The 12,308-nt window shown below is 41.6% G+C and overlaps 1 protein-coding gene across 1 annotated transcript in view; it reads left to right on the forward strand.

Moving 5' to 3' along the window:
• Positions 1–12,308, forward strand: part of NTRK2 (neurotrophic receptor tyrosine kinase 2) — a gene marked incomplete at its 3' end in the record, with an annotated part of 203,362 nt that overhangs the window by 153,215 nt on the left and 37,839 nt on the right. Inside the window, exons 14-16 of the mRNA XM_082074505.1 lie at positions 329–459; positions 6,729–6,901; positions 10,481–10,715. Coding sequence (XP_081930631.1) covers positions 329–459; positions 6,729–6,901; positions 10,481–10,715 — 539 coding nt within the window. The remainder of the gene's footprint in view (positions 1–328; positions 460–6,728; positions 6,902–10,480; positions 10,716–12,308) is intronic.

The following is a 12,308-nucleotide window of genomic DNA, read 5'->3' on the forward strand; positions in this document are numbered from 1 at the left end:
TTGTCTTCACATTTTAAAAAAAGCAACATTGGCTGTTATGTATGCTCTGCAGCAGTCATCTTAACATGATGATAAATGGCCTTTTCCCACGTGACTCTTAATTACATTTCTCCTTATCCAGCAAATGCGCTACTGTTGAAATGTAAATATATTAACTTGGTCTTCTTGGGCAAAGCACTAATGAATGACACATGGGTGCTCTGATTCCTTCCATGTCATGTGCCCCACTCTACAGGCAGCTCAGTCTCCACGTGGCTGTAAGCATGGATCCTGTCCCATCCTGGCCCTGCAGCTCACTTCTGACCTCCATTTTGTCTTCTCTTCACAGTTGTGCAGCACATCAAGCGTCACAATATCGTTCTCAAAAGAGAACTGGGAGAAGGAGCCTTTGGGAAAGTTTTTCTGGCGGAATGCTATAACCTCTGTCCTGAGCAGGACAAGATCTTGGTGGCAGTGAAGGTAAAACAGTCTAGGGTTTCCGTTATTAATTCATGGTCACAACTAATGCTATTTTATTTGTAAATGATCATGTTTGCCCATTCTGTAGCCCAGTGTAACTGCTCTGATATATGTGGAAGGGATCACAAGGCTAATGGCGTGTTAAGAGAATGCGATATTTGATCTCACTGTGGATTATAAAATGAGAGCTTGATTTCATAACAAATAGGGGGGAAATGGACTGTGTCACAAAGGGGAAAAATCTTTTATGATCTATCTGAAATATAATTAGTGAAAAATAATGTCTAGGTCATTAAAAATACATGTGACATATATGCACGTCTGAAAACATAATCTATTGCTAGCTAAGTGAATAGGTTATGTGTATAATTGCTCGTCAAAGAGAGCCTTTCTTTTTCAGGATTGTGCCATTCTCTTAGCCACCGAAATTATTTGTGGGTAATTGTCATTCACGTTATAACAAACTTGTGGACCATGTTGTTATATTCTGTTAAATACTGGCTGTATGGAACTCCAGAAGTCATGACATGTTAGACCTGGAGGACTGATTCTTGATTACACAGCTCCTGTCAAGTCTCCCAAAATATACTCCAGAGAATGAGGGAACTACAGGAAAACAGCCATAACCTTGGAGTTTCAAGTATACAGCATAATTCTCGCATTTTGGGGGTGGGCAAGGAGGATAGGGAAATAAAGCATTTGTTTGGTTCTCCTAAAGGGCACAGACTACATGGTGTTTTGGGAATCTACCAAGAAATAAGAAGATTTGCAGCTTGGACACCAAACCTTCTTCACAGTACCAAGTGTTTTCATCTCCCAAAAAGGAAGGGCTGAGGTTGATTGTCAACCTCAGCTATGGATGTAAGCCTGAAATCAATATTGGTGAAACTACACTCTTAAGAGTTTACAAAGTCTCCCTGGCAACACTCTTACCTCCATCTGTGTTCTGCCAAAAGCTTAACAAGGCATTTGAAGTGTCTTATTAAGTGTAGGGGGAATACATGTATAGAATTTGGCCTGTGCCTAGCGATCAGAAAATAATTTTATCTGACCAGTCACAATTAGGCAACCATGTGTGCATTTTGGATCAAACCATACAATAAAAGAAATTGAGTAGATCATCTTTTTGAATTTGCAAACAAGAAACAGAGTATTTGATCTGGCAGTGCGAGAACATGAAAAGAGGGTGGACTTGTAGAGTGCTTCCTTGTTCCATCAAAAATAACAGGTTTTTTGGGGCTTGCCAAGGTTACAAGCTTTTGAAACTTGGGAGTTGTTCAGTCACATTGACTGATAAGGAAAAATTAAACCCTGAAGGGATATATCATAGACAGGAGAAAGCAAGAGGTCGGAGATGACACAACTAGATCTGAATGAATTTTCTATTGTATTTTGGTGAAGCTAGAGTGGAAATTGCCTTTCCTCTATCACTTCAGGGAACTGCTTGATAGCAAAATAAAAGTCTTTCCATTCACTTCCTCCCTTTGAAAGTCCTGACCAAATGGAGCCTAGCACTTCTGCCGCTAAGTGCTGCACTGTGCTTGTTCTCTGTTCCTCTTTCTCAGTGTAATTCACAAGGAAGAGCATTCAGCCTTTAAAGGGAGAGATGTCTCCATGGATTTAGATGACAAACCTATCAGTTTTCTGGACCAGTTGTCATACTATTTTTTTTTCTGCCAAATTCAGTCTTTGTAGTGTCCTTAATAAGGATCTTGCAGGAAACTGTGGGGAGAATTACCTCTGGGGACAGGTTGTACCCATTTTATGTTTCCTGCACTGCCTCTTGAAGATGTGACTGTAGCTGCTGTCAAAGAGTGAACTTTTTGGCAAAGTTCGCCCTTGGATTGGTCTCCATATAACCGAGGAGTTGGTTGCCTTGTGCTTCTCTCTTTCACCATGGTACCAACTGTAGCTCACAGGTATCCTTCGGTCACAGTGGAGGTCAAGCGATGGGACCTCACTGGTGTGCAGAGAGCTAGCCAGGGGTCTGTGTCAGGACCCCAACACTGGGCACAGGATTCAGCAGTGAAATGTGTGATTTTTGTCAGTTTGTTTGTTTGTTTTTAGTCTTATAACAGCAAACCTGGATGCGAGCAGTGGAGGGCAGCTCCTCCTGGCACACAGCAAGGGCTTTAGAGAGCTTCTCTGTGCTGACCAAAACCAGGACACAGCAACCTCTGTGAAATAGATTTGATGAGCTTAGTGGGAATGCATACTTCATGAGGAGTACGGTGGTGCCAGGGAAAATTTGGCAGTGAGGAGGCATGGTATTACCTGCATGGTGTGAATCAGGGTGGCTGGTGGTCCTCAAGTGCTGCCCGTTCCTGCCGGTTGCTCAGCAACTGTGTGCCTGGCCCTGAGCATCACTATCAGATTCAACAGGCATCCTTCTCCTTTTCAGCTGGCTGGTATCAAAGTGCTGATGTTGCTACAGCAAATTATTTAGAAGCTAAGAGGCCCAGAAAAATCTGGGACGATACAAAATCAGGCTTTGCATAAACAACCAAAGTGCTTGAGCTTTTGCTCCATGGAAGAGGAGAATCTGTTTCAATTAATTTCAACCATCAGGCTTTTTTTGGGGAGCACTGAGTGTTTGGAAATGCTGTCTGTGGGCCAAACCCTGTGAGCAGGGAACTTAATCATGGGTTAAGCTTGTTGCATGGGCATTGTACTGCCCTTTCCCCCATGTGTGTTTATACATTTTATCAGTACACCCTTTTCTGCAGACACGTTTAGAGAATAGAGGGTGAAGGAAGGAAGGGTTATTGTTTCCTCGCAGGCCATTTTGCCATACCGCAGTGGTTGTTTGGGCCTGGATCGGTACTGTCTCCTCAAGGGTTGGATCCCCAGGCATAGTCTTCCACTGCGGAGTGGTCCAAAAAGATAGGCCCAATTTCAAAGCAGCATGCCCCAAAATTGGGTCCATCTTTTTGAAACACCCTGGAGTTTAACCTGGCTGGAGGTGGAGGTGAGGGTGACTGTAAGGGCACAGGTTGACAGGTGCCTCTGGCTCCCCTGGGATGCAGGAGGAAGATTTACTCTGTTCCCCTCCAGGCTTGTGCTCACCTAGCAGACTGCTGTGTGTGTGAGGTGAAGAACATTTCCACGTTACTCACAGAGGAAAAACGAAGGTTTCCAACCCTTCAGGTCTTCAGAGAAGGTTCAAAACCAGCCCTTCATTTCTTGAGACTCAGATCTTGGATGGTGATGGAGAGCAGTAGTAAGGATTTCATAGGGGAAGGCTGAAACAGTATAAAGAACAGCTGTCGTGAGTATTTCACTACCAAGTCACATTGTTGTTGGTGACAGCCACATCCCCTTGCTCTTGCTCTGATGCTCCTATGAATGCAGTTCTGTGGTGTCAGGGTGGACTCAGGAGCTGCTGGTTTGCACTCACTGCAGAGCACAGGTCTACAGAGACCAGATGGTATGTGGATACTGGGGAAGGACTCTGTGGAGGAGAATCAGTATGGAGAGGCAGTCTGACTGTCATAAGGAAGAACTCAGGCAGATGTGGAGCTGCTGTAACAGCCAGGGGATCCCTCTGTTGCCCAAGGCAGCGTGTCCCTACTCCTTAGCTGCTGTCCTGTGTGGCTGGAAAGTACATGCATGTGGTTATATCTCAGTTCCTGCTTGGGAAAAACTCCTGTCCAGTGGTGAGAGTGCTTTGTATGCAGAGCTTGGGCACACTTGTCAGTAGTGATAATAATAATTAATGTCTCTTTCTGTCTTTGTGCTCTTACAGTTTTGTCTTGGTTTCATTTTTTCTCCTGCACTGGGAACAAGCTAAAGGCATTAGTCAATGTCATTTCTATGTAAATTCCACATACTTATTAATTTTTTCACTTTCCAGTCTCCTCCTTGCCTGACTGTGTCAGCTATCTCTCATGCATTGTGTCTATTCTATGCACTGCATGAAATAATGAGAAGAGGGGTTTGCATTGGTGGGTGACAAAAATTCAAGTCGCTTCATGGTAGTAGAAACCTTGCCTCAGTTTTACCTAGGTTTTAGACCTTTCTGCATTTTGCTGTTTGACAGAAAATGTATAATTGGCATGGCAACTGCTCTGTCATATGATAGTTTTGCTGTTTCCGTGAGATAAAAAGCATATTCTGAAATATACAATATGCCATCCTCACAGGGCAGAGCTGTCAGCATTTTTACTGTCTTTCCAGAGAGAAACCTGCTGGAAAGATTATCAGCCTATGCTTCTCCCTGTCAATTTTCTTCCAGGTTGCTATTATTTAAAAGTGGTTTCAATATGAATTGTTTTTCTAATTCTGTTGTTGACAAGAGTTACAGTCCAATTGCTTTATACATGAAACCACCAGAGGAAACTCAAGTGACAGCAGAATTGTTCTCAGTGATTTCGTTATGTAGCATAGATTGGACCGTGGGTTGGTGCCTGTATCGTGTTAAAGCATCTTCCCAGAGCCAGAAAGTGTTGGAAGATATTTCGATTTCACTCCTCACTCACTTCACATGTGATTGTGCTGAGACCCTAGTGGGGAGCCAATCTGATAACCACCTTAGGTGATATAGTTGTGTATACTAATATATCATAGCTTGTGAAGCAATATTCTTGTTGCATCATTATGGGTAAAACCTGTGGAAGAATGGTTCTGGACCTGAGGACACATGAGACTTGTAAGTGGGTCCCTCAGGGAAGGGACATCTGTGGCATGAGTGATTTCTGTTGCCTCTAGGATCCATAGAGCCTGAAATCCACAGGGCAAAGTGCCTAAACTTGGTAGATGGCTATCCAGTCTGCTCTGCTCCTTGTCCCCTCATCTGGACCTTATTATGGTGGCTGTTCATTTTTCAATACCTGTGGTTGCAATTACACAAGTAAAGCAAGTGTTTTGTCCAACAGTCATCTTCTAGTCCCTTCTTTGGATGTGCATGTGTAATACTAGAAATGTGGACAGAATTGTCTCTGTTAAAAAAAGACCTTGGACAAACCCTAACTTCTGCAGCTAAAAACTGGGTTTGTTGGCAGAACGATTGCACAGTATCAACTTATTATGTGTCTGTTATGATGAGTGTGGTTGGTCCCATGCCATGAATACATGAATTCAGGGTAGGAAATAAAGTGACTTGATGGCCAGGGAAAAGCTTCATTAGTTAAAACAATGCCACTACTTTTGTGTCTCCCATTGTATTAAGTATAGGTGTATTTAAAATCCAGAGGTAGAGAGTCCAGACATCAGTTTCTGTGAATAGTAGTTTGTGAACATTGGTAATCTGCTGTCTTTCTCTTACTGTTTTGAAAATATTGACTTGGTATAGTGCAACTACCATACCTTTTGAAGGCAGAGCCTCATAGTAGTTTGTTGTCAATTATAATAATTCCTCATGAATAGTTGAGGCCAGAATTTGCTTTTTGTGGTGCATGAAAGTGTTTCCTTACTGACAAACTGTAGTTCTTGAGAATCAAAACTGCCTATATGTGGCAGCTAAATTAGCATTATTTCATTATACAGCATTTAAACCTCCTATTTGATGTAGTGTGGATATATTTCCATCAAAGTGAAAATAAGCAAGAGTTTAGAGCTGAATAAATTAAAAAAAATTGACACCATATTTTTCTGATCTGCATCTACTTCCTCTCCATCTATCAGTTTAGGCTTGATCCTACAGTTACTTATACATATGTTTAATCTTAGGCGTGTGAGTAGATTTACTGAATTTCAAAGGAGTTTCTGGCTTAAGTTTCAGGTTGTAGGTTCTGGTCCAGGGACATACTCTTGCATAAATCTACCTGATGTATAGCACGCTACAGGAGTCAACATCAGCAACAGTGATGTTAGTAAAACATAAAGAGTACATCTGCATTCTCACTAAGTATTTCAAGCAAGCAGAGTTCTAAGAAGCTTATGAGAAAGAAGAAATACCAACAAGATACTAGGGTTTGCCTGAGCTAAAGGATATGAACCAGCTGTGTACTGGTATTATTTTTTTAATAAGAGTAGTTTATTTGGTCTGTGTTTGGAAAACACTTGGTACAGTAAGATCATTAATATTCCTATGCCCTCATAGAAGAAAAATCGTTGCTTGGGATAACGTGGCAGGAGAATGAAAATTGTACTGCCATTATTTAATTGCACTTAAACATCACACCTGCATTTCTAAGAAAGTTATTAAGAAACTACTTCCTCCATCCTTTACGCAGTAGAATGTCCTTATCTTACCCTTACAGTGCCATCCCACATGTTTGCTATCTTTTGTGAACATCTCCCCTTCCTTACATTTTCATTTTCTCTGCCAGACATTGAAGGATGCCAGCGACAATGCCCGCAAGGACTTCCACCGTGAGGCAGAGCTGCTAACTAACCTGCAACATGAGCACATCGTCAAGTTCTACGGCGTCTGTGTCGAGGGTGATCCGCTCATCATGGTCTTTGAGTATATGAAGCATGGAGATCTTAACAAATTCCTCAGGTAAATCCATGAACACATACTGTGCTGGAGAGGCAGAAGTGGGCAGAGAAGGTAGGTGTTACTGGTACTTAATGTCGAATTGACTACTACTGCTGGAAAATGCTGACACCTAGGAGTGCAAATCTATGCAACCCTTGTCTTTGTACTGGGATGTGGGCCTCATTGTTTCTTTTCCTATTTGGAAGTACCATTAAGTCAAGCCTTATGCTTTGCACCAAAGGAGTGGGAACCAAAGAAATACTCTTTACAATATATTTCAGTATTTTCTGAAATGCTTGGTTATAAATCTTACAGTAGGAATTATTTTCTTGCAGGTTTTCCAGTAGCACTTGGAAAGATCCCACTCAACACCTATAGCTAACTGTAGGCGTCAAAGAGCTTTTGAAATCTAGCCCCTTTTCTCTTCCCCCCTCTCAGTGTTTTGGAAAGACTGCCATTAATCTGAAGCAAAAAAACTGTGAGCTATGGAAATCTCAGTGCAATGGAAAATGCTACATCTTAGGGTCCAGATTAGGACTTTATTTCATAAAGCTGCTCAGAAATGTGCATGGGATATTGAAATTTGACAGTAAAGCTGTCATAAATAAATAGATGATACCTAAGCTTCAGAGTAATAGGTGACTTATGAACCAGGAGTTTATGAACAGTGACCACACATATGTGCCATTTCCACTAGACTGCACTCATTTACACAAAAATAAGCAGTTAATAGATAGCTTTTGCTCCTGTGTAAGAAAACATTTGTACATGGGACTGTCCTTTCAAGGTGGTCTAGTGATTTTCATCAAAGGATATCACAAAGATATTTTAATGTACTGAGATCTCTCCTGTTGAAGATAATGAGGGCTGCCACTATTTTGGAAAGATATATCTGGTAAAGCTGTAAAACAATCAAAAATGATGTCCCTTTAAATGGGTTCAGATTTTTGATCTGACTGAAGCAGCTAGTGACTGCTAGTGTCGCCATTTGTGCATTTTTGATAGCCTATATGAAATGAGTTTGCTATCTTTCTAATCTCTACTGTGCAAATAGCAATACTGTAAAAGCAAATGACATCAACCAGCATCCTCCCTTGTTGGCAAGGCTGCCAAGTTTGGCAGTGAGACTGGGGCCTGAACTGGGGAAGCAGGGCAAATGTTACTACTTTTCCCAGACTGATTGTCTGTCTGGCAGAGGATTTGAGTATATTGTCAGAGCCACGTCAGGGCATTTATGTTTGCCTGCTTGGACCTCTGCTGTAGATCAGGGGAGAACTTCAGTTTCCAAAGATGCCATCCCAGTACTACTTCAGAACACTGACTTCCTATTAGAAGAAGCCAGATTGACAGCTGATAAGAAATAATTTCTTATTTCATAAGAAATACTTATTCTTTGATTCTTTTTGATTGGCCTTTTCCTACCCCCTACCTGTGATTTTGAATTATTGTACAGAAAGGTAGTTTAGCAGACAGTATATTTCCTACTCTAGGTCTTCTCTTTTTTTAAAAAAATTATTAATCAGACCTTGTCTTTAGAACATAAAATGATTATGCTGGGACAAGCTGTTAAACCCAAGCTCCCATTTGTCATTCCTCTCACATTTGCTGCAGCCTGTGCTGCAGATCAGAGGTTAGCTGAAAGCTGGCTCCAAGAACCTGTATTTCTTACCCTGCAGCGCCACCAAAGGCTGCCACGGAAAAATTAATCCGAAATTTAACCCAAATGAGCCTTGCCATCTGCATGCAGCAAAAGGCAGTTTCAGATCTAGGACTAAAGTGTCAAAGTCGTGCCTGCCCTGTGCTTGTTCTGGCTAGTGGGGGTGAATGTGGTTCCAAAGAAATCTCTGTCGGTGTTCCTAGCTGTTGCAGACACTGAGGAGCACTCCAGTGCACAGCCAGCACCAAGAGGACAAGCACGGTGGATAGAGTGTTAAGAATAAGCCAGATTTCATTGGATACAGGCCATGTCCTCGAGAAAGCTAGCAAAAGATGGAGGTTTCTCTGATTTATTGACTCAGAGCTTCTTGTCTGAGAGCAGTCATTTAAAAAATCCATGCAATTAAAAGGTACAGTGCTTTTCAATAGGAATTTGCAAGTGAGTCTTGGTTGAAGATTTCATGTCCTCATGTTTATTGCCCCTCAACCCAGACCAATTAAATGGCTGCTTGTATATAACCTGTAGCAGAGAGCTTCTTTGCCTGGTACGGGATGCAGTCCCAGCCATGCTACACACCCTCCTTCGTTTCTTTCTCACATCTGTCACTTTGCTCATGAAGTTCCTCCCCTGGGGCAATTTTGATATCATATCTCTAATAGGTAGTGTCAGATTTGATCTCATAGATTGTGATTAATTGCAACTCTTTTCCAAACTCCTGTGCCCTTCCCTTAGGGACGAATTAAGGCCTCACCTCTATTGATTAGAAAGGTGATTCTCTGAAACTCCTCTTTGTAGGAAGGGAGGATTTTTCAGAGGAAATAAAAATCAGTTCTGGAATATTTTTCAAAAAACATTTGAGGAGGGAAGAGGAGAGGTCGTCTCTGAGAATAAAAAAAGGCTTCTGAACACCCAGAATAATGGAATAGATGGAAAGGGATATTCAGAGTATTAAAAGGTGTATCAAATGAGCAATGATTGCCAGATGACCTCATTAATTGCATAAGTAATGCTTACTCTAAAATGTTGTTCATGGGAATGTTTACATCTGTATCTTCATGATACTAGGATGTTACACATGTATACCAGAGCTAACATAGTTAATGTGAGTGCAGCAGATGTGTTCCAGTACTTTGTTGGGCTTTCCAAATGCAAAACATCTCTCCTGTTAAAGCGTATACACATTTCTCATTAATCAGTTGATTAATGCACCTTAGGGACTTGCTAGGTCTTAAAAAAACTTGTATTTCTGAAGCTGTTTAGTTGTTTCAAATAGTGTGTGTTTTGTGTCCTCTTCCTATTGCCAAAAATTCCCATTTCAGGCAGGACTTACCCTTGGTGATAAAATAAGAAAAAATTGTTTCCTTCTGGGCATGTGGGTAGGAAATTAGAAGTATAAACCTAAAATTGCTACCCTTGTTTCTCAGATGGCATCTCAGAAGGGAGTTAGCTCTTTTTCTTTAAAAAAAGATGGAAGGGTCAATGGCCTGTCTCCCTATAGAAAACAAGGTATGCTGGTCATAGGAAAAGTGATGCTATGCTGCATGCCACTTCATTGCCTTTTACTCTTTTGGAGTGATATGATTTTCTGCAGTTACCAAGCAGCTGCATTTGCCAGCACTTCTCCAGAAAAGACTACTAAAAAAGAGCAGGAGAAGGTGGTGGTTTTGGACAGAGGGGTATTATTATGAATGCATGTGCCTTATTTCCATGAGTAATATATCACCTGTTGTGTAATGATTTTCACACCACCTGTCTTTCACACAGTGAAGGAAAACAGTAAATGAAAAAGCCAAGATAAACATTTTCCCCTATTTCACCAATTAATTTGTGGCCCTTTTTGTTATTTTATTTGAGCAATTTGTGTGGTTGTAGGCTCACGAATGCCTTTCACCTCTTCAGCTTACAAGTGACCTATCACTTAATCAGCTTGTATTTTGGTGTAGGGCACATGGACCAGATGCGGTACTGATGGCAGAAGGCAACCGTCCTGCTGAGCTGACCCAGTCCCAGATGCTTCACATTGCCCAGCAAATTGCAGCTGGGATGGTTTACCTGGCGTCCCAGCACTTCGTCCATCGGGATCTTGCTACCCGTAATTGCCTGGTTGGTGAGAACCTACTGGTGAAGATTGGGGATTTTGGGATGTCTAGAGATGTGTACAGCACAGACTACTATAGGGTAAGTGAGCTGCTGTAATTGGTAGTAATACTAGGTCTTGTTCAGTTGTCTTACCACGCTGATGTGACCGATGCTGCTTTTACACTCAACAATCTGTCCATCAGGTAGTTTAGAGGCTGGCATATGGAGAACCTGGATTTGAGTTACAAAGCTTTGGTAAATTTGGAGAGAGTTAATCAGAGTAAGATTGGCATGTCCTGCTGTTTATATATGTTGGCTTTATATCCTAATAATAAATCACAGAAAGGTCTTTTTCTCTGGTCAGAAATTCTGCATGTTTGCTCGGCTTTAGTGAAGAAGCAGCAGCAGCAGATAGAAAGAGTGGGTAATCAAATTTGGCCCCACACTTTGAAGTTGTTAAAACATGTTTGGCCTTATATATTGGCCAATAGAATTATTTTACTCAGGAAGAGACAGGGCTGTCTGAAAGGCTGTCAGTAAGTTTTTCATGCCTTAAGCCACATCTTTAGTCCTGCTGCTCGTGGTTGAGGAGTTTTTTTTGTGGTGGGTAGGAGTACCCCAGTGTGCTTGTTCATTCTGGCCCAGTATGTTTTCCCTGAGCTTCGTTGCCCTAAAATGATCTCTGAAGTTCACAAAGGGCTTCCAGGATTGCTGGAATAAATGGGACTGTGTACATTAGTTGCTGTTGTTGATGTTGTCTTTGTACTATTTGGCAAGTCATGTAGTTGACAGCAGTTGCTGTTTGCTACCACGTTTGCAATTTCATGATTGGAACTGAAGCTGTCACGCGTTCGTGGCTAGGGAAAGGCAACCCGTGGCCAAGCTGTTAGTTTACAAACCTAGCTACTCAGCATCTTCACGCATATTTTCTGTATCTCCCTCTCACATAACTTGTTGCCACTGAATTCCTTATAGGTAAACTGAAGGCCTGTCCCTTAGCCACCCAATGTGGACTGCTGTGTCCATAAAGGAGAGTGTCACCTCAGCATCAGTGTTTCTAGAATGCCCAGAAAAAGATTGTCTCTACGTCTGACTGAAGCTGGACAGGGCAGAGGAAGCTACACACAAGGATTATTGTGTTTTCCCTTAACGACTGGGAAGTAACAGTCTTCTCTGTTCTTTGTCTTTTCTTTCGAAAGGCAAACCTAGTATTTAGAAAACATATAAACCAGATTCCTCTTATACTTTGTTATTTGGAAAACTTGGCACTTCAAGCTATTTGGTCAATGTAAAACAAGCATGACTGCATTTCAGAACTTGGAAAAATACACAGAATGGTAATCTCTGCCAGTGTTTGTGTTTGAGAGGACACCAGTGAGAACCGAAGGTCAGGGTTTCTTGATTTTGCATCTGAAATATGAGCAATACCTGTTGGGACTGGAGGCATGTCTCTGTTTTGTACTTCAGTGAGACTGGATTTGTTTCCCATGTTCATCATTACAGTTAAGAGTGAATGTCCATGCTTAACAATAAGTGTTTGCAAAGGCCTTGGCAGTCAGAGGTAGCATTTTTCAACAATAAACACTCTGCTTATTTTTGGAAAAAATTAATAACTGGCTGCTGCAGAAAAACTTACCAGCAAAAAGGGATGGAAACTAAGTAATTGTATGGGCTTTCTGAGGATGATGGAGG

The sequence above is a fragment of the Streptopelia decaocto genome, assembly GCF_964273445.1.
Source record: "Streptopelia decaocto genome assembly, chromosome: Z".
NCBI classification, from domain to species: Eukaryota; Metazoa; Chordata; class Aves; order Columbiformes; family Columbidae; genus Streptopelia; species Streptopelia decaocto.